The sequence below is a fragment of the Gymnodraco acuticeps genome, unplaced genomic scaffold (genome assembly GCF_902827175.1).
Source record: "Gymnodraco acuticeps unplaced genomic scaffold, fGymAcu1.1, whole genome shotgun sequence".
Lineage (NCBI taxonomy): Eukaryota > Metazoa > Chordata > Actinopteri > Perciformes > Bathydraconidae > Gymnodraco > Gymnodraco acuticeps.
In genome coordinates, this window is record NW_022990270.1 from 2,211,644 (window position 1) to 2,238,578 (window position 26,935).

The 26,935-nt window shown below is 40.6% G+C and overlaps 1 protein-coding gene across 12 annotated transcripts; it reads right to left on the reverse strand.

Annotated features, from left to right (window-relative positions):
* LOC117549194 (protein mono-ADP-ribosyltransferase PARP6) lies at positions 1–26,877 on the reverse strand. Of its 12 annotated transcripts, none has more exons than XM_034220856.1 (23): positions 26,777–26,877; positions 25,601–25,715; positions 23,912–24,009; positions 22,438–22,595; positions 21,821–21,898; positions 19,760–19,854; positions 19,484–19,544; positions 19,198–19,288; positions 18,962–19,028; positions 17,968–18,117; positions 15,849–15,999; positions 14,923–15,054; positions 13,848–13,943; positions 12,969–13,061; positions 12,267–12,392; positions 11,857–11,922; positions 11,424–11,491; positions 10,477–10,786; positions 8,512–8,584; positions 5,025–5,104; positions 3,449–3,512; positions 2,869–2,953; positions 1–1,789 (listed from the first exon to the last, which is right to left on the reverse strand). In XM_034220856.1, the coding sequence occupies exons 4-23, from the start codon at positions 22,438–22,440 to the stop codon at positions 1,687–1,689; spliced, it is 1,992 nt and encodes a 663-aa protein (XP_034076747.1). In that variant the 5' UTR covers positions 22,441–22,595; positions 23,912–24,009; positions 25,601–25,715; positions 26,777–26,877; the 3' UTR covers positions 1–1,686. The 12 variants fall into 12 exon arrangements, 10 of the variants coding, with proteins under 10 accessions (XP_034076747.1, XP_034076755.1, XP_034076754.1 ...); XM_034220864.1 differs by lacking the exons at positions 25,601–25,715; positions 26,777–26,877 and adding an exon at positions 6,481–6,550 and having other exon boundaries at positions 10,477–10,589; positions 10,738–10,786; positions 14,923–14,976; positions 23,912–24,228; XM_034220863.1 differs by lacking the exons at positions 25,601–25,715; positions 26,777–26,877 and adding an exon at positions 6,481–6,550 and having other exon boundaries at positions 10,477–10,589; positions 10,738–10,786; positions 11,857–11,919; positions 23,912–24,228.
* Positions 26,878–26,935: the final 58 nt, after the last annotated feature.

Consider the following 26,935-nt stretch of genomic DNA (forward strand, 5'->3'; position numbering starts at 1 on the left):
TAAAACTGTGCAAAATCAGGCTTTATTCTTTTTTTTTCTCTGCATCGTCGCCTTTCATCATCAGCATCGTAATCACCATCGTTGTCGTCGACATCATCTTTAAAAACATAACTCACCGGAGACAGACAGCCAGAGAATACATTCTCTAAGACACTCGCAGCTCAAACCTCTTGGCAAAAAAACAGGCACCAGCTATTAGCACAGTCCCGCAACAGAATGAGTAAGCTGTACATGTCCACTTCTTTCAGGGCAATACATTTCAAAGAGGTCTCCAATGTCCTTATGTACAAGTCGCTCTCTTTCAGTAGTCTCTTAAAGTCCATTCAGTAGTCTTACTTCCAGGAGACACTGAAAGCCCGTCTCAGCACCGACATGGTTTAAGATGATGAATATTATAGTCTTCCTGACACCATAAATACTTTTTCTTCCACTGTTCCTCCTCTACCGGTGTCCTGCAGGTCCGAGGACAGTCCATTTCTCCAGTTTAGGCAAACGTTGAATAAGTGCAATGTCTAGTATAATGTCAAGAAAATACAAACCCACACGTACATACATACATACAGTACATGACTAACTGATAAACTTGATTAGCTATACAAGGTTGCCATTTTCCATCCAGTGTCCTTCAGGCAGAGGCCGGGGAGGATGTGAGCTCACCTGGACTGGATGTAGATATTTTGGTAAAATTGTCCATGATTTTCTGTACATTGGATTTTGTTAGTTGTGACTCCAATGGAAAGTGTAGTTCATACACAAACAGATTTATTTCAAAATGAGATATGCACCCCTCGGAGGAAAGGTGACTTGAACTAAATGACGGCGCCTGACAGATTATATTAAATCCAGTGTTTGTTTCTTTAATTTAATGACGTCGTTCAGCCTGCCCTTTTATACGTATGTCCAGTGAGATAAAAGTATTTTTTTCTTTAATATCCTGTTTGTTGGACGTTTTGGGGCTCTGAGGTTTTGAAAGTGCATCAATCATTGAAGAAAATCATAATAATGTTAATGTCTGGATTTTTACATTTGATAATGTTATCAAAAACAAAGTGCCTTCAGTGTATGTAACTCGATTTCAAGCCACACCTCGCTTATTGGATTCTGGGAGCAGACAAGGACAAAACGACAGAGCAGTGCTTGCCCCCCAGATAACTATGTCACAGACCTTAATTCATGTCATTAGTCAAAGAATATTAAACAAACGGATCGCAGATAATGCCTTTGCAAACACAATAAGAGAACACACTTCTATATGCATGTCAATCCATCACTTATTTGCCACAAGGGGAACACATTATCGTTTGGGGTGATTATTTCTTCTTTACTAGATATTCACAAAGAATAATGATAAATAAAAGTAGTCAGAAGGATCAGTGAAAGTGCGGCAAGTGAGGATAAACTGTGGAGAGACTTAGCAGTGACTACTACTTGCAGTTCTAACTGACACAAAACTCAGAAAAGCAGACCAAACTTGAGGTTAAATGAGAATGTAAAACGAAGCCACTCGGAGAAGAGGAACAAAGAAGGGAGAGGAAAACGAGGACCAGGACAAAACGACTTGAGAGATAATGTGCTCAAGAGTTAGCTCGGCCGTTAGCATCCGGCCTGAGGTCAGCCCGCCCAAACATTCGCTGGCTGCCTGCCCGCGTGCCCCCCCCCCCCAGAGACAGGTATGGATAACCACCATTAGCTGGAGTAGATCTGGGTCCCAATCACACGCATGATCTCCTTCTGCACCTTAGGCTCCTGGGTGTTGATGTTAGCATCTCCTACTTGGCCATCCTCATACCTGCACATATACATGGATGAGTTGACATGAGATAACATAAAACGTATTATTCCCCTTAGGAAAAATCAGATGTCCGAGCAGCATCGGCAATAAAAGAGAGAAACACAGGCTAAGTGTCTACACAAGGATAACTAGAATAAAAGAAGAAAGTAACAGTATAAATAAAAAATAACAATTGCAATAGGTAAAACACAGAGTAGTTGAGTTCACATAGGAATCAGTGAGAATCAAAAGTAGGTACATACAGAAAAGCTGGTCTTCAGATGTGATGTTGGTATTGTGTTTTGAAGCTTTTCATCAATAGCTGCTTCAGTTTTTATCCCTTTCTCTTGCTCACGCCCAATATTAGTTAAAAGCAGCCAAAGTTTATTAGTATCGCATCAACAAGGCATAATGATGATGATAAATAGTCCAAATTAACCACTTTAAGTTAATCTTGTCTAGGAAGCAAGAGGTTCACAGTGATTTTAGAAAAAGCATTGTTAGGTCTGATTCAAGAAATCTTTACATTTTCATTCTAATCCTGTCAACATTTCTTCAAGCTGAAGAACCCAAGCATATGCTGAGCACAAGTTCAGAATTTAATTATATTTAGCTGCGATTTAAATGTGATTGCAGGCATTCTCAAATCTAATTTCCCAATCAGAAGACAGCAGTAGACGTGATAATAGACTGTGCCATCTGGTTAATGCCTGTTTCCAAAGCTCAGACTCAAAGCCCTAACGCATAGCTTCAACACACAGCTGAAAACCTCCTGTTAAAAGGCTCTGACCTGAGAGGAACCCAGTTTAGTGGAGCGGTAACTCCACTCAGCCATCTTTTATTCACTGCTTATTTAAAGTGATGATGAGGGATGAGGGACAACTGCAGCATATACCATAATTCTTCATCAAACCACCTTCATCATGTGTGGTTTAGCAGGAAAAACCTGAGTGATAAACTATGCAATTTAAGTGATAATGAAGCGTGATGATTATTTTTTATACTGGCCGCCTGGCTGCTATGCCAACACACCTTGTCATTACACACTTTCTTTTGTAGGCATTTCCAAGGTGTTAAAAAAATGTGGGATTACTTACACAAAAAAGAAGCGTGTACAGACGTGGTCGGATACTGGACACACCCAGATGTTCCCATGTTTCTGCAGATCCTTAGACGTGATGACTGTCGAATAGAAAACACTCAATTAGAAACTGTGGTTTATATTTATATCTGTTACTATCATTAATATTATTGGTTGTTGCTGTTCTTTTTGATACTCCGTTAGATGCACTGCAGCTTAAGGGCTTATATTATCATAACTGATGCACATAATTTATTTTGTTTATATCTAATTGTTTACCTCTTATTATAATGATTATGATGAGATTATGATGATTGCTATGACCTTTTTTGACTGCACAATTAGTCTTGTGAGCCTACTGTTTGGATTTAATTATAATTGTGTTAGCGATTCTCTTCTTGTTTTGCTTTTATTGTGTCATTTCTTTTGTATTAATAAAAAGGAAATATCGTACTTATATTATAATGTGAATCAAACTTTCATTTGAATGTGTGTTTGTTTAGAGAGAGAAACACATCAATATATCATCATATCAATCAAATAAAGCCCCATATTATATCGTATAAAACATATGATACCTTCTTGCTGCTTATTACCTTCACACAGAGCGATGCAGTTCAGATTCCGACTCTGAAGAAACCTCGATTGTATTGGACGGCTCTGTTGAAAAGAGACAACAGTTCAAACTCTTCCCTGCTTCAGTGAATACCGTGATCTAACTGAGCTGTAACCAGACATTGAGAATTACAAACACTCAAACTGTAAACCCTATAATAGTTTTAACTAAAGCATAGTGATTTGAAGTAGTAGTAGTAGTAGTAGTAGTTAGTCGTTCAGTAGTGGTAGTTGGTATGGTGGGTATGTGGTAAGTGTAGTAGTAGGACGTTAGTGGTGGTAGTGGTTAGTTAGTCAGTCGTAGTAGTTGGTCGTACGATCAGTAGGGTAGTGGTCTGTCAGTCGTCGTTGCGTCGTCGTCGTAGTCGTCGTCGTAGTCGTCGTCGTGTTCGTGGTCGTGGGACGTCGTCGTCGTCAGTAGGTGGTCGTGGTCGTCGGCGTCGTCGTCGTGGTCGTACGTCGTAGGTCGTGGTCGTCGTCAGTCGATCGTCGTCGTCGTCGTCGTGGTCGTGGTAGTCGTCGTCCGTCTTCGTGGTGGTGGTGGTGGTGGTGGTCGGTGGTCGTCGGTCGGGGTGGTGGAGTGTGTGGTAGGGTGGTGTCGTTGGTCGGGTGGTGGGTGGGGTGGTCGTGGTAGTGAGTGGTAGGTCGTAGGTCGTGGGGGTCGTGGTGGGTGGTGCAGTCGTGGTGGTGGTGGTGGTGGTGGTGGTGGTGCGGTGGTCGTCGGTGGTGGTGGTGTGGTGGTGGTGGTGTGGTGGTGGTGAGTGGTGGTGTGGTGGTGGTGGGGTGGTGGTGGTGAGATGGTGGTGGGGGTGGTGGTGGTCAGTGTGGTGGTGTGGAGTGGTGGTGGTGAGGTTGTTGGTGGTGGTGGTGGTGGTGGTGGTGGTGGTGGTGGTGTGGGTTGTGTGGTAGGTGGTGGTGGTGGTGGTGGTGTCGATGTAGCGTGGTGGGGTGGTCGTGTGTCGGGGGTGGGTGGTGGTGGGTGGTGGTGGCGTGGTTGTCGTGGTGGTGGTCGTGAGGTGGTCGTGGATGGTGGGTGGTGGGTGGTGGTCGTGGTCAGGTGCGTGGTGGTGGTCGTGGTCGTGGTCGGGTCGTGGTGGGTGGGTGGTAGGTGGTGGTTGGTGGTGGGTGAGTGGTGGTCCGTGGTCGTGGTGTGGTGGTGGTGGTGGTGGTGGTGGTGGTGGTGGGGTGGTGGTGGTGAGTTGGTGGTGGTGGTGGTGGTGTATCGTGCGTGGTAGTGGTTGGTCAGTGGTTGGATGGTGGGTCGTGTCGTGGATGTGAGTGGTGGTGGTGTGGTGGTGGTAGGTGAAGTTGTGGTGGTCAGTGGACGTGGTGGTGGGTGGTGGTAGGTGGATGGGGGTGGTGTGTGGTGGTGGTGGTTGGTTGTGGTGGTGGTCGTCTGTCGTCGTTCGTGTTCGTCGTAGTCGTCGTCGTCACGCCCACCTTTTCACGCTTTGTTTGGATATGTTTGTCTTTTGTTGTGTGCAGTCTGGATTAGTAGTGCCGCACTATATTTGAAAAAGAGATGGTACGCATTTAGGAGAGGATTATGTGCAGTACCTGTGGGATGGTGTTCATACGGTTGTAGCGCTGCACCAGTTCATCTTTGGTGGGCATGCGGTGCTGTCCTTTCCCCATCCCTGCAAGAAGCAGCACACAGAGAGCAAACAACCAGAGTCAGAGCGACCTCAGATCTGTGAGAAACCTTCCTCTACTGTCTGCAGCTGCTGGTGCACAGGAAGTATTACCCACAGTGCTAACCTTCATATCAAGGTTGTTTGAAAAGGCTACTGAATATGGTTACATTTAGAAAATAAACTGCCACATGGCATGGGTCATCAGCATCGAGACAAAAAGGTGAAGAAGTACCACTTTTAGTTTATTTATCATAAAAATTGCCTTTTTTAATTATACCAATCATTCTGATATTTCAACTTAAAGGTGGGGTAGGTAATTCACTTCAGAAACACTTTTTGTTATATTCCATGGAATGCTCTTCACATCCCGATAGCAATGAATAAATTAAATGCTTTGACAATAAATACATTAAAATGACGACCAATCATCTGAGCCGGCCCGGCTAAAGTAACTGGATGGCCTACCTGCCTGTCAGCCTTCCATCTGTGCACAAACTTATCTCGTGCCCTCATTGGTCATGTGCGCGTTCGTGTGTGTTGGAGGAGGGGCTCTGTAGGAAGGTCTGAAGGAAGGGGCAGATTTTTTCCGGCTGCATATTTTCAAATTCTAGCGCACTCGAGCTGGTTTCTCCATTCTTACCTACCCTACCTTTAAGTAGGTATTTGTTAATATTACTTTTATTATACAGTGTATAAGCTGATTTTAGTGCACTGTATTATGCTTATATTGCATGATAGACATGGACGCAGAGAAAGTGTCACCATTGAATTTGATTAGGCAGGAAAGAGTAAAACAGAGAGCTAAATGCCAGCAATTGAGCATTATTATTATGAGAATTATTATTTCTACATATTTCCTTGAAACTACAAAACCATTGAGTAGGGGTTTCTTAAAAATACTAACATGGGTTTGGCAACCTGACAATCTCATTTCAAAATAATCGACAAAACACAAAAACCTAAAAAAATATACCTTTAAAATGGTGTGAGAGCAGGAATACACAATGTAAGGCTTTCAGGGTTAAACTGCCTCTTCACCACCACCCGACACAGGAGAAAGTAATATTAAAAGCCAACAAAGTAACAAACACAGATCCAGTGACAGCTCCATTTTTCACAACCACGACATAATGTATGGTAGGCGGCACACAAGCTCAGAGAAAGAAGGCCCGAGGCCCAGCACCCACAACGATCAAACACAACACAGAGCGGCACGACAAGAGAGCACGGGAAGATCCCACATGTGAAAATGAAGTGTTCCAGGATGATTATCAGGCCACGTTACAAACAGAGAGCGCACTCAGTCAACATGGTGGTATAAAAGGGAGAGGGGGGGTGGGCCGGAGGGGTCTGAGTGGCGAGGAGTGATTCTTTCCTACCTGAGTATCCAAAAGAAATGCTGGAGATGGGGCTCAGATAGATGCCCTTTCCATACGCTGCCCCATGCAGCTTGGGTTTGAAAAGAGCAGGAAGGAAGGAAGGGTCACTGAGCAGTTGCACAAGACCACCTCACTCACACACACACACACACACACACACACACACACACACACACACACACACACACACACACACACACACACACACACACACACACACACACACACACACACACACACACACACACACACACACACACACACACACACACACACAGGAAAATCCAAAGACAGTGGATCGCAACAGCAAAAGAAAGAAGAGTTTAATTAATCCGGTAAACTCCTACAGCCCACACAGTCACACCTTTTAACTGCAAAATATTTTCCCATGACACCATAATAAAGTCGAGAGAAGGTCATGTGATGCTCTTGAATCGCGTTTAAAATGACAACATGTTTTCCGGTTTGAACGTAAAGATGGTGAAGTATGATGAGGATTGACAATGATCATGAGCCTCCACACACAAGCATGTCCAGGATGAGGAAAAGGAAAAAGGACCACAGCTGTGACACGGACAAGTGTTCATGAACCGCGGTGAAACCACATGAAAGGAAGGAGAAACTCAGGGATGAAATGTGAGGTGGGGGTCAGGACATGGCACATCTGGAAGAAATCAAAAGGAGCAATAGACAAGAGGTGTTGTGTGATGGTTGGAGCTGGAGGCAGACTCAGTCCTCCTCCTCATGTGAGACACAATGACAGAAGGGGGGGGGGGGTGTCAATGCTGAAGGTGAAACAGGGAGGAGAAAGAGAAGCCAGACGAGATCAAAGATGGAGAGTTCAAAAAGTTGGAGAACAAAGCCGGCATAAATGAAACACATCAGCATGACAGAGCAATCACGGCCGACGTGAGTGTTTCAAAGAACCCTGAGATTTCACATTTAATTGTTTCTCATCTATTTTCAGGTGTGTCTTCAAGCAGTCATTATCTGTCGCAAATGAGACAATTCTGCGTTCTCTAGTTCTCACTTCATCTTTTCTAGTTTTATTATTTATCCTTTCCAGACCTGGTTCACAAAGTGCAACAAGGACAACTTTGTAAATGCAATGTGAAGTCTGATGCAGAGTCAAATCAGAACGCACTCTGAAGAAAAGCATGTTTGTCTGCTTTTGTATTAAAACTATTTATGGTCCTGATTTGAAATTGTACCCATTTGGTAGATAGTATTTTAATGAATTGAGGCAACTAAGTAGGCCTGCATTATTGCGCTCATGTTTTTCTGAATGTATATGATAATAATAATTTTTGAAACATAATTCACTTTATAATGGAAAAATATTCAAATGACCAGGGTTTCATTTTTTAAATGGATCTGTACCAAACAGGGATTCTTTATTGAGTCTGTTGAATACAGTTTTTAGGCCAATACTCCAATCAGAATGATATTTTTACATACATTACCTTTACTAAATATTGCACTTACTGCTATTTAGATACCACACAAGTCCCTAAAACGATTTTCTATAAAAGTTTGATACATTTCAGCACTATTGCTCAGCTCAAGTTTGAAAACAACAAGTGAGGTGCCAGTTACTGACCTTTTAGTGAAGCCCTCCTTATTCACCCACAGGAAGTCTATACTCACTACCATGGAGCTTGTCCTTTGCATCCTCCAGCTTCAGACCTAGCCTACTCAGTGCTCTAGGTGGTTCACCCCCACGGGGCACACAGACAGCCTCCGACATCACAGCGGACACCACAGCCCCCCCCCCCCCCCTTTGTCCCACAACAGGATGAGACGTGCTGTCCGCTGCTGTCTGCCTCACAGAGCAGCAGACATTGGTCGGGAAGATCTAACCGTGTGCCCCGCTCGCTAAAATGCCAAATGCAAAGCTGACGAAAGGGAAGCTGGCATCCATTAACTGCAAAAATGAATCAGCCGGACAGCGAGCCTGTTCTATCAGAGAGCAGGCTCGCTGTCCGAGAGGAGATGCATCGTAAATTCCAGAGAACTGCCAGGGTTACGTACCTGCAGTTTGGTATACGAGGCATTGACTAGTCCATTTCTCAGAACAGAGTGCCAGTTCTCTATATGGGAACCACTAGAGCAAGTGTAGAGAGAGGGAGAGATAAGAAAGAAGAGATAAAACAAAGTGCTGTGTGAATATAAACAGTGTCCAACCACCGGTGGGTAGTGGGCCAGATCCATGCTGCTCGAAAGTACACTGTCACATTCTCGCTGTAACCTTTGACTTTCATTATAGGGGGTTACCAAATGGAATTGAGTGCAGGAATGAGTACTAAAACACAGGAAGGAGTTGGCCTTTTACCACTTCCGATTCCCTCGTCTCAAAGGTTCATTTCTAAAAACGTTTTTGGTGAGGAGATGTTCACCCTTCTAGTGGATGTGTGAAGCTTAACGTGTCTTAAATACAGCAGTTGCTAAAAAAGTGTCTTGATGAGACGATTACACGTCATCAAGCTGAATGTTAGCCACCTTTAGCTCAGCAGCGATGAGTTGAAGTCATAGTTAGCTTTTTACTTCAAGTGTTTTCATTTACACAGTCACACAGCGGTGGTTAATGTGTGGAGATGATCCTGCTGAACAAAATGAATAAGTATCATAAATGTTTGTTTGCATCAAAGCATATTTTCGAAATGGAGAAATCCCACTGGCTTTTATTGAGGGAGAATTTCCGTGTCAGCCTGCAAATATGCATCGTCACTGGATAACTCTATCATTTCCTTTACTATTATAATATTGATTTTCTCAATGTCATGAATATTACTGTAAAAAAAGCAATGAAATGTGTTACTTGAGAATTGCTGCTTTTTACTTCAGAATTGTTTTAAACCTGTTGAGAATTCATAAAGAGAGTTTATTCAAGCTCTCTATTTTTGCAAAAATGTTGTTACATTATCACAGTACTCCAAATTGAAATGACTGAATGCTAAAAGATATTATAAAAATGAAGATCAAAGATGACAACCCATCACTGATGTCTTCAGCACAGTATGGGTTATTTGAATACATCTCCCAAGACAGGTCTTAAAATAAAATAAACAGCCGTGTCATGAGTGCTTTTATTTTTAAACTAGTTTTGAAGCTGTTATTAATATAACGTATATATGCTTTTAATTGATTCCTTCCCAAATCTCGCTGAAATGTATTTATATTTTCTATTAATCCATTTATATCAATGTCAAATCACGGCAGCCAAGCCGACATAAAGAGACAGCGTAAAGAGACAGTGTCAGCGCTGCTCATGTGTTATCTGTCCCACATGGGCCGTGTGCCTTTAAAATATTCAGCAGAGCCCCATCTGCTACAGTACCAATCTCCATCTCACAGATACTGCTGGCTCCATGTGCTGGCGGAGCGATTCGGTTTCTCAGTCCAAGCGAGTGGTCAGCGCTCGGTGCTGTTGTTTGTTATGGTTCCATTAAAATCAGCTCGAGTTGCTACTCCATCCGCAGCATAATGACCAGGTGCTCTAGAGAAGAGTTCATGCTTGACACAGTGTACTGCTGTAATGCTAGATTATGCATGCATTTCAGGGACTATGCTGGATTCAAGATCAATTATGTACAGTGAGTGATTTCTCACGTTATATTTACAGCCAAAGCTTAACAATAGAAATAACTACATTAACATATTTTACAATAGCCTAAATCATTTCTGTAACTGTGACTTCACAAGCTATATGCTTCAAATTAGTCATTCAATTATACAGGAGTGGTTATGCTTAATTCGAGTCAATAATGTATGTTTTTTTTTACTTAGGGAAAATAAAACATGAACATTAACTTGATTTGTCACATTATATTTGTCCAAAATCCACAAGCTTAACAACATAATAACCACAAAATGTAACAGCATTAATGTGTGACTCTCTACAAGCTATAAGCTTCAAAGTAGTCATTCAGCTAAAACATAAGAGCCTTGATGGGATGCATGCTGCGTCGGCTAATGAGAGGAACAGAGGGGACTCACTGGAAGGCGAAGGTGCTGCCATAAAGCTTCTTGGCAGTGCGGAAACGAGCCTCCTTGGCCGGGGGGCTGCTGAGCAGCAGGAACTGGTGGGAGGTGTGCATGAATTTCAGTTGCTAGCACAATGAGGTCATGAGGGAATGTGAGGGAGAGCAAGAGAGACAAAAAGAGAGTTAGTATGAAGCACTTAACGACAGAACGTAGGAGTAATAAGAAACTGATTTGATAAAGGGCATTCGAGGGGAAGCCATTCTTGTTTCCTACCCTACTCAGAGGCAGCTTGACAATATGAGACCGGTTACTGGAAATAATCCTGCAAAAACACACAGAGAATATCATAAGCATTTTTAAAAACAGATAAGCTGACCTAGGAATAGTAGGAAAAACACAAGTGTTACTAATAATATTATAAATGGCTTTGTTCTGTTCATGTGTCATAGTAAGAAGCGGCAGTGTGCAAATGAGCCAACGTTCACAATATCAGGAGTCTAAAACCAGCCAAATGAAATTCATCATTATTTATGAAGGAGCCGTGATTGAATTCAGTAAGAGTTTTTGTCGTGTTGATAACAAAGGTGGTTATGGTTGTTGTTTGTGACATTTTCATGTATATAGTTTGATCCTGATGTTTCGGGATGTTCGAATGGATAGCAATTATAGATATTATCAGTATATATACACGAGGTCGCCTGCGAAAAAGAGGGTCAGTGGGTTGCTGTGTCACAGCGACTATTAGTTTGTTTTGCTCAAATGTATAACTGTGCTTTTGTAAAATGTCAAAATGTCTCCATAATAAGGCAGATTGCCATAAGCCCATACGCTTATGCGTTGTCCATGATCTTTTATCTAATATAGTAAGTTTGACATGCTTTCTACTGGTGTGAAGAGCTTTTCCTGTCCATCTGCAAAACACAGTAAACACTGTTTTTGAGCAGATCCTCTCTACTCACCACTGTAGCAGGGGATGTGCCAAGGGGTCCAGTTTGTCCATCTGTTTCTTGATCTCTAGATATGAGCCCTGGGGGGAAAAAGCATACAAGCATGTGTTGTTTGCAGATATTAGGATGTTGTTTTCCAAAAGCCAAATGAGGAGTTGTTCAGACACATTCCTATGATGTGATTTATACAAAGTATGGATGCAGCCAAGCCACAGTGGGTACACAAGTAATATAAGGAAGTGAAGAAAAAACCGTTGAAGAAGTAAACTAATCCTGTGTAATGGTCATTGTCAAACATTGGGTAGACATACAGTAGAGTCATGATCTTATATAAACTAAAAAACTATACTATATACTATAAAACTATATCATCTATACATTAAGACTAACTATGTCCTATCCACTGTGGCCCTTCACTTCTTTCCCTCCCATCTTCTCCTTGTACCTGTGTCATTTCACGAATGGACATGACGCTGTCCAATGCTTTCTGCAGTCTCTCATAATTCTTCTTCTGTGTTCATCGGTTGAGCCAAACATCCATTGTATGCAATGACAGAGGGAACAACATACAGACATCTAAAATCACTTGTAGACACAAAAGTTTGGCAAAATATTGATACTATTTCTTAATTCTTCATATCAGTTTATGAAAAATACATAATTCATTACGCTACACTTCAAAGATACAACTAATGATGTAAGGTTAAGCATAGATGTGACATACCTACATGCATTACGCTTGTAAACTACATATATATATTCTAGTTTTGCTCTGACAGCATTAGTGGTATTGAATCTTGGAATAAAATGTGTTTATCATTTAGAAACCATGATCCTAGAAGTGGGGATGCTGACCTTTGGGTTGAAGGCCAGAGTCTTGGGGTCATTGGGGTCAACGACTGATGGGTACGGCTCGAAGATGATACTCTTACGAGGGGATTCAAGTGCAGCTCGACACATCGCCACAAGAAGGTCCACCACCTGCAGGCAGAGGGATTTTATAATGACATTTTATTCCTTTATTGGATGTTGTTATTTACTTATTTAAATGCTTTTATTGACAGTGCAATACCACAGAAATATCTGCCTCAGTTCCAATAAAACATATAAACTACAAATAAAATTTTTTTGTAACATATAAAGTCATTCTTTGATCTTAAATCCAAAAGAGTATTTAGGGGGGTTACAAAAATACAAATAAATAGAATTATGTCATATACTATCGTGTTGTCATCACCTCTGCTCCAGTACTCATACATGATCATATATTATTATAGGTTAAGCTACCCAGCGGCAAATTAAGTAGTTCAAATAAACCCCACCTTTAAGTGCAACAATGAAGTGATGAACACATTAATGCTTCAATAATTAGAATACTATAATGTGTTATGTATGATTCTTAAATAGAGCCATACTGCATAATGAGTACTTTTTGAAAGATATACTTTTGTAACTCGATCCAAAATTCAAATGGGATTTTGGGGGACTATTGCAGGAATAAATTACAAATAATATGTTTATAATGATATCATATACTATCGGTTGTGTGGTCGTCACCTCTGCTCCTGTTGCCACCTCCTCTGCTGCTCCGGACATCACACCCAGGGTGTAGAAGGAGAACACACACAGCTCCCTGGTGCACACAGCCGGCTATACAAACACACAAAGCCATGCACACAGACAAAGAAAGATAAAAATACACGCTTTTCAATGTGTGCTAGATATCATATAAAAGCACATGCACACTGACGCACACTCCCTCTCTCTCTTCATCTTGCTCCTTCACAACTACCATAGCGGAAAATCCATTAACAGGATCATGGTACTAATAGAGAGGGAGAACATCACACACATGCTATTCATAACATTGGATGTATGAACCAATATGGAATGGTTTATAAATCCATACTGTAAGTCCATTTCTTGTCGCTCATAAGGCGGTTCTGGAGGGCCAATGCCCCTGTAACACTGTGCTTGGAACCCCCTGTGGCCCCCCTCCAAAATAATAAATCTATGATGATGCCATTTGTGATAGTGTCGCAGCCAGTACTGTGCTGTATTGTGGGCATAAGATAACAGGAATGGGTATTTTTTCAGTAATGTAATTAAATACATCGAAAATAAGTTACTCAAACAAATTCTCTTACTTAGACAAATACCAAAAGATATTAAGAAATCAAATAAAAACAATGTTTGGCTGCATAAATAATGTATTTATTGCCCCAAACTGCATTTAGGTTAATGTGTTAAAAAAAATGGTAACGTCATTGACACAAATTCTGTTTTTAAAACAAAATACAAATAATGTTTTTTGACTTTACACTGAACTGAAGAAAGTTTAAATCTTGAACACTGTCTTTGTCTCCCTTGTCCAGCATCAAATGTGGTCCTCTCATTCACACAACATTGGTCTAGAACCGCCATTGTGGCTCATACCTTCAGCATGGATCCATTCTGAAAGACGTGCTGCTCGTCACACACCACGCAGTACTCGTTGAGCGTGGGGATCCTCTGCTCTGAGTACTTCATTATCTGTTGGGAGAAAAACCAGAGTGGTACTCTCAGTTATCATTTCTACCTCCAGCGCTGTAATAGAATAAAGATGAATTAAGCAGCAGAAATGTCACAAAACTACCATTCAGTAAAGCGGCTTCGACCAGTGGGGGAGCGTAACTAAGTGCATTTACTTTAATTCTGTACCTAAGTAACAAATAGAGGTGCTTCTACATGACTTGAGTGTTTTTACATTATGCTACGTTGTACTTTAATCTAACTTTATTTTGAAGGCAAATGTTGTACTTTTTACTCCACTGAATACATTTTACAGCATTATCTACTTTGCAGATTTACTACTACAAAACACAGACATCTGATATATTATTAAAGGTTAAGATACCCAGCAGTATACAAACATTTTCAAATAAACCCCACCTTTGCAAAATGGAGTGCAATCATAATAAAACAATAATTATTATTGTAGTAATTGTAATAAGGTAACACAAGCTCCATTTTGATTGCAGGACTTTTAATTGTAACTTTGTCATTTTAAACTGTAGTATTGCTACTTGTATATCATTCTGAAATGGAGCATTTTGAATACTTTTACGTATATATTTAAGTATATTTTGATGCTTATACTTTAACATAGGTTACATTTTTAATGCATGACTATTACTTGTAACTAAGTATTTGTTCACTGCAGTGTTGCTACACATATAATTCAGGAATGCACAAAATAAGTAATTGCAGTTGTTGTACTTATACTTACAGTATATTGATTGTTGCTAATACTGTTGTACTTTTACTTGAGTTGTATGCTGAATGCAAGACTTTAACTTGTAATTGAGTATTTTTACACTGTAGTATTGCTACTTTTACTTTAGAATTGAGTACTTCTTCCACCTCTTGCTACAACTGGTTAAACCTATGATATGGTCCCACTGTTGCACAACAACACACTTTAGCCCCCCTCCCCCCTCTGCTCCCAGCTCATATCTCCCCGGGGTCTAACCTGCACTAAGAAGCCATACTCCAAGGTAGGGATGTTCTTGCAGTGGCCGCCCGCCTGGGATGAGAAAAACAATTCAATCAGCTGCCTCGTGGTAATCTGCGCAGGGGCCCTGGCCGCCGGGACAGCCACAGTCTGATGAGTCAAGTGAAGACAAAGCATTATGGGAAACGGCGCAGCAGCCATGTTACGGTGGGGGGGAGGAAAGACTCAGGTGGGAAAAGTGCAGGTGGCAGGTGACTGAGAAGAGGGTAAGAGTGGGTTACAGTGGATTAAAACAGAAATATACAGTGCCTTAGAGAGCAGGCAGCAGCAGCATTTTGCTTCATGAGTTTCTACACAAACGCAGTGTCAAGGTTCAGAGCTGAGACATCAACACTGTGACCACAACTTGACATGTGAGTGAAACATGTTAAAGACTAATAACAGGGTTTCTGCAGGTTTCAACAAGTTCCATTCAGATTTCAGAAGAACATTTTAAGAATGCATTGAATACAATATAAGATACATTTGTGTTTTTGGAGTCATACAGGCAGAAATATGATTGGAAATGAGTACGAATGAAAATTATCATATAATTGTTTGAAATACAATAATCAACTGACATGTTTGAAGTGAAAAAGTGATGTACAACATCAATAATATGTACAGATAAAGTAAGAAAAACCTTTCTTTTGAATGTAGTATAAGCAAAGAAATACAAAAATCCTGACAACCCTCTTTTTTTGTAGGTAAGACAACAGTAAAGCATTCATTTTAAGACCTATAAAATCAAGTAAGGACGATGTTAGGACTTCATTTCAGCAACTTTTTAAGGACCTTCTGAAACCCTGACATAAGTAGGAGAACAGTGGGATCGTGTTAATTCCTCAAATGAACATTTCAACTGAGAGATGTGTGATTGATGCCCAGTACAGGCTGACACTGACCTGGCTGTTGGGGGGGTAGCTGAAGAGCTCCCCTTTGGGGTTCTTCATGGTGCACGAGATGGAGCGGTTCATCAGGCGCGTCACCCTCAGCTCAGGGACGCTCAGCTTCCCTTTCAAAACTGTGTCTTGGATCAGAGGAAAACTTGGAGACCTAAAAAATAAACAAGACAAAATTCATGCACATTACTTTACCAAGCATGTATCTATCTTTCTTCTAACTTGGAATGCCAACACAGAAATGTGTTTGTTGTTTTAGAAGTGTATTGTTTGAAAAATACATACATATTGTCAGTGCCTGGTTAATGTTATAGTGAAATGTATTAAAGAAATACACACGCTACACTTACATTATTATATCAGCTTGCACAAACTACAATCTGTTAGTTGCTAGCTGTTATTATACAATGATCACCATCACTTTTATCCATGTACTCTCTTGAAATGAGACTCCTGTCAAGTAGTAAGCATGGCAAGATAGCAGTTGTGAGGCTGACCTCCATCGGGGGGGGGTCGAGATACGATCCCAGTGCACCCTTCACTGTCAAAGCCTCACACAGTCAGACAGAGGCAGAGAAGAGTAATCCCCCCTTGGTTGTGTCACGTTTAGAGTTTGAGTCTATCGTACACATGCAAAGTCAGATATTTTGCTCCTGCTTGTCTTCCTTGCTACAGTCTTCAAAAGCGCAGACCCCCACAAAGTACTTATTTCACTGACTCTCTATTGTCCAACAGACATCTATGGACTTGGAATATAGTTCACATGCATGTTGGTAAAGTAAACGTATTAATATAGCACCTTTCTAGATTTGATGTTGCAAAGAGCTTCCCAATAGATCAAAGGAGAAAGTCAAAAGAAAGGAATTCAAATTCAAAGTGAAAAATACAATAGAAATTAAAAAATGAACACAAACTGTAGACATCATCTCATGAAACAGGATATTCCCTAGAAAGTATCCAGAAAGAGGCATCATATTGTGACTAGGTACAGGCTGAATCACAGAAATAAACGTAATCCTCAACCTTCTGTTATCTCCTAAAAACCTACAATTGAAAAAAGCTGAATTGTCATGTAAAAATAGCATCATTTTAGTTACAGGAACACTTAAAAATATCTTACGACTTCCCAAAAGTGCAAGAACATTGGCAGATGTAATGCCAAAAATAACACAAAAATAGCCTGATTGTGTAATTGAGGTTATTTCCTCCGTGCTCTTCTCCCTGAGTGATTGCCGACACTTGAAAACAGTAAGTGTTTAGAAAATAGATCAGGACATGTCCTAATAAAATGTTCAAGACGTCAGCAACTTAACTGAGCATCACATCACATTATAACAGCTTAACTCCTTGTTGACGTGTTGGAATTATCATCGCTGAAAATGTGTGTTTATTTAAAAATAACAATCTATTGGATTGTCAATCACAGACTCAAAAGAATATGCTAATTTTCAGGTACATATTTGTATTTGGGCGGTGGTGGCGAAGCCGATAGGGACTTGGCTTGGCAACTGGAAGGTCACCAGTTCAAGTCCCGGCAAGACCAAGTGCTACCGAGGTGTCCCTGAGCAAGGCACCGTTCCCCACACTGCTCCCCGGGCGCCGTTCAAAATGGCAGCCCACTGCTCCTAACACTAGGAAATGCAGAGAAACAATTTCCCCACGAGGGATTAATAAAAGTTCATCTTATCTTATTTTGTCCCTCTTCTGTGACATTCAGAAAGGGCTTTATTCTTCTCATACTGCCTGTGCTGCAGCAACTCTTTTCACCCTCTGTCTGAAACCAGAGCCCAGTCTGCTCTGATTGGTTAGCTGGCCGGCTGTGTTGTGATTGGTCAACCGCTTATTACATGTGTTGGAGGGCTAGCCAATAAAAGCATGTGTGTCACATAGTGAGGTGATTATGTTACGGAAGTAAACAAAGGAGTCAAACTTGAGGCAGGGGGGGGGAGAGAAACTTTGGGATTTTAGCCTTTGCAAACATTTACATGCGCAAAAACCTATGTAACACACTGCAGGAAAAGGCATAATAGGGCCCCTTTAAATGTGTAGCATGCTGTCTATGAAACACAGTCATGGTTGTTAGGATGTCTTGAAAGAGATACAGAGAGAGAGAGAGACCTACTTGGGTATGGGGGAGAAGATGCTGAGCCCGGCGCGGAACTTCTTGATGGTTCCCCCGGCTTTGAACCAGCTGTGCCTCTTCTCCTGCTGGGCCTTGAGGAACTCATTACTGAGGTGCTTCCACTGCTGCGAGGTGAAGGTGCTCAGGATCCTGATACGGCACAAATAAGGAAGATTGGTGAGTTAACATTGAAGTGGTGGATTATCCTTCTTTTTGTTGTACGCATTATTATGTTTTGTCAGTGGATAAATCAGCCAAAAATGAAAAAGTAAATAATCTGGTATTTGTATTTCTGATGCTGCACATTTGAGGTTACAATCCCCAAGAGTTTTGTTTAAATAAATGTATGTTAAGTCACTATATTTCACCCACTGATGAAAGTATTATATTTGCACTAATGTGAGCTGGACAATTTGGTGATATTCCAGGAAAACATTCTAAAGTGTCTCCTAATGCAAACCAAACAGTTCCTACAGCAGCTTCACATTAAAACATTAAACTGGTGAAAAACAAGTTAACATTTAGTGTGAACTAGTCACAGGAAATGCAATGAGTTTAAACATGACATTGGTTGCTATTCATAATCAAAAATGCAGCCGAAACCTGATAACAGTCTGTATTTTTGTAGATATATTGCAGGGTAGAGTATAGAGCACAGTGAAGTGTTAGATGAAGAGCTGCAGGCTGCACAACGCTAATTTCTCACAGCCAGGTAACAAAGTACTTTCAGTTTTTTGCAAACTCATGCCGTGCGTCGCATGCAAAGCGGGTCACAGTTGTTCACAGAATGATGGAAAAGGACTAGGTAGTAGGTACTGCCTGAAATCCTCATTAAAAAGAGAATAGTTTGTTTTGCTGCCACCAGTTTTCTTGGACCCAGGTGGGACGTATTCACCTACAGTTTCTGATACATATTTATATTGGGTCTTAATCTTAAGTATTGCTAGTAGTAATTCACTATGACATGTTCTTGGTGTCAACAAAAACAACTTACTTTTTGAGCTGCAGGCCGAGGCTGAAGCCTTCTTTATTGGAGGGCTGGAACACCTCGACTGATGGCTCTGAGTAAAGATGACTAACATTATTACACAGTGCACAGAAACACACTCTCACTTCTCACTCTCCCTCTTGTATAGCACATATTGTACTCACCTCCCACGCTCAGTGAGTGGCACAAATACCTAAAGTCCCTCCCAGAAAACCAACATCCACACTGACATCTTTACTCACCAGGTCCATCGAGGTACTGAGAAAGAGAAAAGCGCAGTCTCAGAATAATGGGCTCTGTTCTGATAACTTTCCAAGCTGTCGCAACCTCCTCCTGAGTCAGACACACACACATACACACATACACACAGAGTTAGCATCCTAATTAGGGCCATTTCTCATTGCATAAATAAATTACGAGCACACGATGCATTATACATGATGTGTTACTTTGCAAAATATCAACGTTGGAATAGTAATGGGGAGAGAAGGAGGAGGTGTGTGCAGGGAAAGAGGAATGCTGACTCACATCTAAGAAACCGATGTTAATGTGAAGATCGATGTCCACGTCATCAATGGTTCCATACTCCCTGTGAAGAGACGGAAAAAAACAGTCATTCAACATAAGTAATGAGATGCACTCAAACATTTTCGATATCCCGGTGTGTTTTTTTCCTATTTCGCAGACAGTGCCTAGTGGAAATGAATACATTATGACTCTGAATTGTCTCATGTACAAAATCTTTTCAAAATAGGTCTTACACAGTTGTGTTTCTGTGTGTGTTGTTGTGTTTCTGTACAGTACCTCACAGAGACAGCACTGTCAGTGTAGATGTCTTTCACTGCCTCGATATCTGCATCCAGCTGAGGGTGGCGGTACAGGTCCGCCGCACAGCTCCCCTGTAAACAGCAGTATATTAACACTGAAGCTCACAATTATACCCTTCAGTGACCCCATCTGTCATCATCCTAATGTGTTCATTTATTATATGATTTTCCCAGGACAATGCACAATGATCGACATCACTTCACATGGGCCATAGAAGCCAAAAAGCTAATTATCAGCTGTTGTCCAGATGTTAAAATGGCCATTAAAAAACACAAAGTGCACCACATGTCAAATTTAAACCAGAGAAAGCAAAGCATGAACAGCTGAACAGGAAAAAATAGCTAAGAGCGGTTCGGCAAGCATATCATACAAAGTAGGACATGTTATGTGCAGGAAATCAATACACAAACAATGTTAAGAACAGTTTTTATGATGCATATTTAACAGAAGGATGTTAAGAAACTGTGTAAGCTGTCAGATGTTTTCCTTTTTGGGACAACCATGTCCACTCTAATTCTTGATCCGTTTCATTTATGTTCAACATGTTTCTGAAGGCTGAATGTGGGGGGGCTGCTAATCCATCAAGATCACTGAATATTAACAAGCATTGTGAAACTTAATATGCATTTTCAAAGAGGCCATTCTATATCATATCATCACACTAGGAACGGGAGCATTTAGTATTATTATCCATGCTTTAACATTGTTTCAGTGGGGGACGGATTGAGAGTTAATGCAGTATGTCATATGTGAGCATGGATATAAATCTAAGCAGTTTCAACATTTGGAGATTATTTTAAACTGGGTGTTATTAAGGACACATTTTATATTGTTTCTATTTAAACCATTATAACTTCTAACTATTTATTACTTCAACTATTTATTCACTGGTTTTAGATTCCTGTTCAGACTTCTCTGCTTATGTTTTTACTCATCTTAAACAGATTGTCAATTGCAACACTACAGCTGAGCTTATACAGAAACGTGTTTTAATTAATATAGGTTCTTCTCACATCAGCTGTGCATCTGAATATCTCGCCTCAGCAAAGACTTTTGTCCAAATACATTTCAAAAACTGTAGGCATATATTTGTCCTTTTTCAGCTTAAATTTCCTGAAATACATTCTGTGGTTACCTCAGTACATGTGCTGTCCTCCAAGAATAACAACTTATTAAAGTATTAATAACAACAGTTGATCTAAGTTTGTCATATTATGTCTAGACTTGAAGTCACACTCCTCTCCTGAGCTCTGAGTGCAGATCTTTCACTTTCATCCTTATCTTCACTGCGCTGCTTTCATGTTCTCTGGCTGCATAGAAATGAGCTCTAAGTTCCCAGACTGGATTTACATTTCAATCACAGGACTTGGAAGATAACAGTAAAAAGGATGACTAACAGATTAAGATTTTGTATGGAAGTGAAGCATTGAACTTTAAGAGATTATACAAGAAATAGCATCCAGACAAATTTATTTTGTGTTGCTTGGGACTTCAAGTGTGTTGAAAAGCTAAACCTGTATAGTACTTGAGTGAAAAATCTAATATGTGCTATTGTCAGTTTTTAAACATTCATATTTTGGACACAGCCCAGAACCTTGTCAAAAATTGGGACATTGAATATCCTTCATATTAATGTATATGTTTTCCCTGCATTAGGGGACGCATTAACATAGTCCATCTGTTCTGCCCTACTAGAGCAACATATTAACTACTGGATTACTATCAACCCACTGCATTATATTTTGTCCGAATATGCATAATGCTCAAACCAAATCCTAGGTCTGTGACAAAACCTGTGGTTTTCGGCAAAACCAACTCAAACAATCAAACACATTACAGCAGAGGATCTTGTAAGTCGGTAAAACACAACATATCCGAAGCATTTTTAGAGTTTGTTGGGAACTAAAACAGTATTTTTGGTATAAAAATACCTAAGTTTGAGAGTGAATGTGAATCATTGTCAATCATTGTAAAAAACAACATTTCCCGACATACAACCAGATGTAATGTAATGTAATCCAGTAGCCTGTGCTTTACCTGAATGCCATACAGGAACTGTTCCGACTCGTTCTCCCCGTCCGACTCCTCGTCTGTCCAACACTGGCCTTTGATGTCCTGTGGGCCCACACATTGTGAAAAGGCCATTATAGTGGAGCGGAAAGAAAATGCAACCTCTCTCTCTATCATCCTTTCATCTCACGTCCTTTCTCACATCTCCCTATTTAGCCTCGCGTTCAAAACACCCAGCTTCAAAACAATGCTTTATATAACATCTCAAAGAGAGACATGAAGAGGAGTGATCTATTTCTAAAAAGACAGGAAACGCTCTAAATTCAACCTTCAAAAGAACACTCAATTTACGATCATTGATGAGATCCTTTTATGTTTTTTTGGAGAAAATAACCATGTCTGTTCTCATTTCCAGCAAAGCCTGATGCCCGGAGGTCCTGTTGGAAAAACCCACAGTATTTAATCTATACATTGACATTAAGCTAATACAACATCCTAATGTCCATGAAAAGGCTTCACTCCTGTTAGCATTGACGGCAAAGTAATTTAATGTACCACTTTAGTACATCTTAAACACACCATGCATGGATGATACAGCTTAATCGTATGCAGTGGTTACACCAATAGAATCCTAGCTGTCTTACCATTGGGTCTGCTGTTCATAGGGCTCACTCAGACAGGTTTAAACCTTTGAATACTGCCGACCATTGCAGCGTATTCCCAGGTGGAAGGAACGAGAACGGAAATCCGGAGAGCTTCGTCTGACCACCTCTCTTTCTCGCACTCTTCAGAACTGCAAAACCTGGGAGAAATAGACATTACAAATCAGTAAAGGATGGACAACGTGAAACAAAGAGGCCATCATGCCTAGCTTTGTACACGGTGCCCTCCTCCTTTTTTTCTTTCAATGGTCTGCACTTCACCTTGCCATGTTTCCTAGCAACAGCCATCTCTGGTTCCTTTCAGAGTGGCATTAATCACTGTGGAGAGAATGTGTGGGAGATATCTGCTGAGCGTTCAGTACCCAAGATGTATCCATTTCTTTGTGTTGTTTGTTTTTCCCCCAGCAAATGTACCTATTAATACTGAAGCACCAACAGTTGGCACACCTTTATTGAGCTAAGCGAATGATGTCATTGTTAAACTGACGTGTTTGATTGGCCTGGATGATTTATATGGAAGGAAATGGTTGAAGCGCCATGTTATTCCTGGGTTAGCATAAAAAGAGGGCATTGTTGGCACACAGTGTTGAGTAAAACAAATAAAAGACATTTCCCAAGAATTTAAGAAAACACAATAAAGGTTGCCTATAAATGGTGGGGGAAATATTGAATATGAGGATACAAATTGTAAGGGAAAACAAAATGTGTGATATAACAGAGGCAGCTACAGTTCACTGCATTTAATGGCGGCCCATCACATTTTGTGTTAGACATGTAAACAACGAGCGTGATGTTCTTTCAACAAGATTTAAAGCTGCAGATGCAGAGTTGCATAACGAACACTGCAGCATCAGAATACACATTACAATTTACATTGTGTAGTGGATGTCAAACCAAAATAAAAGACATTTCTTAATATTTAACAGTACTGAATCTGACAATCAAAGACTGGATGGCAATGGCTTGGCACTCGAGAGCACACTGCCTTAGCAAAACCACTAAGCATGAAGTCATCTATGCTATACATATGACAATGTAATGAACACCAATTATACATCTTTCCCCTTGTTTGCTGGGCTAACATAAGACACTAAGCTCATCTCTACCTTACATTGGGCGATTTTCCACAAAATGAAGATCTGTGTTTCTCTCCCTGGTCTTTTATTTGTGTCACGGCTCCTCCAGACATCCACTGCATCCTATTAAACAAAGCTCCCTCGTCATCACCATCTTCCGCTTCAGCTCCTCTCCTTGTCCCTATACGTCTGCTGCCCTGCCATATCTTTAACCCTGCAAGCACCTACACCAACCCCCCCCCCCCCCGTCTCACATACCAATAGAGTCGGCGGCAAAATGAGCCCCCCACACATCATATTTAACACAAACACAGATGCAGTCAGGCGGATTTTCCCCTCCCCCCATGCTCCGCACCCCCACCCCATCCATCCACACTTACCTCCACAGAGGATGGAGACTCGGATGCCGTCCTTGCCTCAGCTGCTCCCCCTCTTAAAGGGCACACCTGCCTTTCTCTTTCTCCGTGGCTGTTTTCCACTGAAAATATAGATGACAATAACCCCATTAAAATAGGATTTGTTAGAGAAACGAGAGCCACTATTCCCCAGTTCAGCGCTCTCAATGCGTGTGGTGTGTGTCTGCGAGCAATCCAACTGGTGTGTGTGTGAGTCTGTGTGTTTATCTATTGCAGATCTCTGCTGCTGCTGCTGTTGCTGCTACTGCTGCCTTGTATTTTGCCTGACAACACTGAGGGGTCTGAGCATGCTCAGTGAGATCAGGCAAGCAAGTCATGTGACCTGCAGCTGACTGCACTGCTGCTGCTGAGAAATAAGGAGGAAAATGGCTCTACTCGTGTATATGCGTCTGCGTGTGTTTGTGTGTTGTGTGTGTGTGTATGATTGCATAAGTCAGTGTCTATTGCAGTTCAACCATGTTTGGAGTCAGATTATGGATAATACTGTCTCATCTAAATATATTAAAAGAAAGAAAGCATAAATATGATCCTTTTTACAATGTGCTTTATACTTGAGCACTGCATGTTGTATAGACGCTGAAATGCATAAGCTTAGTTAATATAATATTATATTTATATTACAATAACAATAGTTGTATTTAGTAATATCAGAAACAAATATTGCAACAAATATCATTTCCTTTGTATCTATGATACACTGTGTTGTACGGATATGTGAGACAATTACCATCAGGCCTTAACAAGAGTTAATCAGTCTTAACCTTGATTATCTCAAGGTTCAATTTAAGAATTGACCTAAAAAGTGAACATGTCTTACGGTCTGATCAGTGTGTGGCTGTAGCCAGGATATAGGAGAACATTAAGATATCTTTAAACATTCATTTGGCACACAATGCAGCAGCTTAAGGGCATTGACCACAATGGCACAATTGGGAAACATATTTGACACCGTTTATTTTGTCAATCCTGCTTATATTCTTATAATGCCTGGTACTTCTTGTATATGAACAGGTGTTCCAGGTTCATGTTTTTCCTATAGTGCAACTGGATAGAGGAGGTGGAAATGCAGATTGAAATACAAATGTTTTTCTTTGCTCCATGTTACTAAATCAATATTCCAACATACAGTAATTGGCGTGGAACTTTCTGAATTACAACCACTATCTTTTTTTGTGGAAGAAATGACCTGTTCACTGAAATATTAAATGATTTGCATATCTATAACTTGTTAAACTAAAAACACATTCATTTTGTATTTTGCTTCCACAGTTTTCACCCTACTACTATGGAAAATCGATGTTTACAATTTCCTCATCTATTGTCTTTGCCTTTTTAATATTATGATAAATGTTATCATCATGCAATATTGATTTTTATGTTTTCTATGTGTGCCTTAATGGATATCATTTTATTTCTTCCCTCTTGTATTCATTCATTATAATTTGATTTGAGGTACCACTTGTACTCATACAGTAATAATACACACAATAGGGTGTCCTAACTGCTCACTGAGATTTATTTGAGCACATTAGCACAGTGTCTTACAGTACCTCATGGCCTGTGAATCACAGGAGTAAGCAGCCAATAATACTGACTGACAGCCAGGCCCTCGGCCAGTGGACAGGGGGACTGGATAGCAGATCTGTCGCTCACCTGGACAGGTGTGTCCATTGGCCTCAGGCAGCGGAGTGGATCCATGCTGAGGCTATTTCCAGCCAGTGGGACAGCAACATGGGCAGTGGGAGCAGCAGTGCCAACACCACCACAGCTGCCAACAGGTGAGAACAGAATAGTGAGAGATGACATGGACTACAGTATGCCACAGGGAGAAAAGAAAAAAGATTAGCAGGGTGCTCTGTATCAAGTACTTATATAAGTATCATTGCCAGGTTGATTTATCCGTTATGTTGCGAGTCTGACTGTTACAAATGTGACCTCACTGTAGTTGACACAGGAGACAGTGTTTTTGTCTAGGATCTAGTTTTAGTCTGCCATCTCCTTTGGCAGAGCTTGTTCATATTATCACAACACCATAATTAATCTTCCTGGGAACATTTGCATGTGTTTCGTATGCTCTGTCTGGACAAACAATTCCTATATGTTGTTACTTTCGGCCATTGGCATAACACAGCTGATTAGCAACAAGATAATATTATGAAATATTCTATAAAATATGTACAAAACATATCAATGTTCTGTGTATCTCAGTTTTCAGGCTCTGTAAGTTATTTGGAATACACAAATCAACTTTATATTAAGTTGCAATTTGTGCAATTTAGTAGAACAAAAACGGTTGCTTAAAATATGCAATTTCGCAACGTGTGTTTGAAACGCAACCACATAATAAAAAATGATATGATTTGAGAATAATTTATATAATAACATATATATGTTATACTCAACATGGTGTTCCTAAAAACCTTAAAATATGCTAAGAGCACATTATTGAACAAATTGTTACATCAGTATTCATCACTAGATGGAGGTATTGCCTCAAACACTGCACAGTAGCAAGGTATCAGGATTCTTGGTTAATCACTGTTAAACTCTGGCTGGATGCGACTACTAATGCATTTGAGGCAATGAACAATTGCCATTGTATATATAAATATTGCACCAGTTTTGATTCAATTAAAAACAAGTGCGTGAACAATATCTGTGGTATTTTCTACGAGAGTACCGTATATTGCAACACGTTTGATTATGCTTTCCATTAACCATTTAGGTAGGCGATGATTTTCATATCCGTAGAATAATCGAACCAACATAAACTACTGACAACATGATAGTTGGAGTCGTTAAAACGTAATTTAACTAGACAAGACTAACCGTAGTAACCAAATACTGAGTTTTTTCAGGAAACCACAGCACGCCATCCATAGTCACATGTCCGACTCATGCGATGATGCACTCACGCGCCCTCTGATTGGCTCCTTAACTTTACCAAGCACTTCCACCGCGTAACGGTGTATCATTCCGCGTTGATTA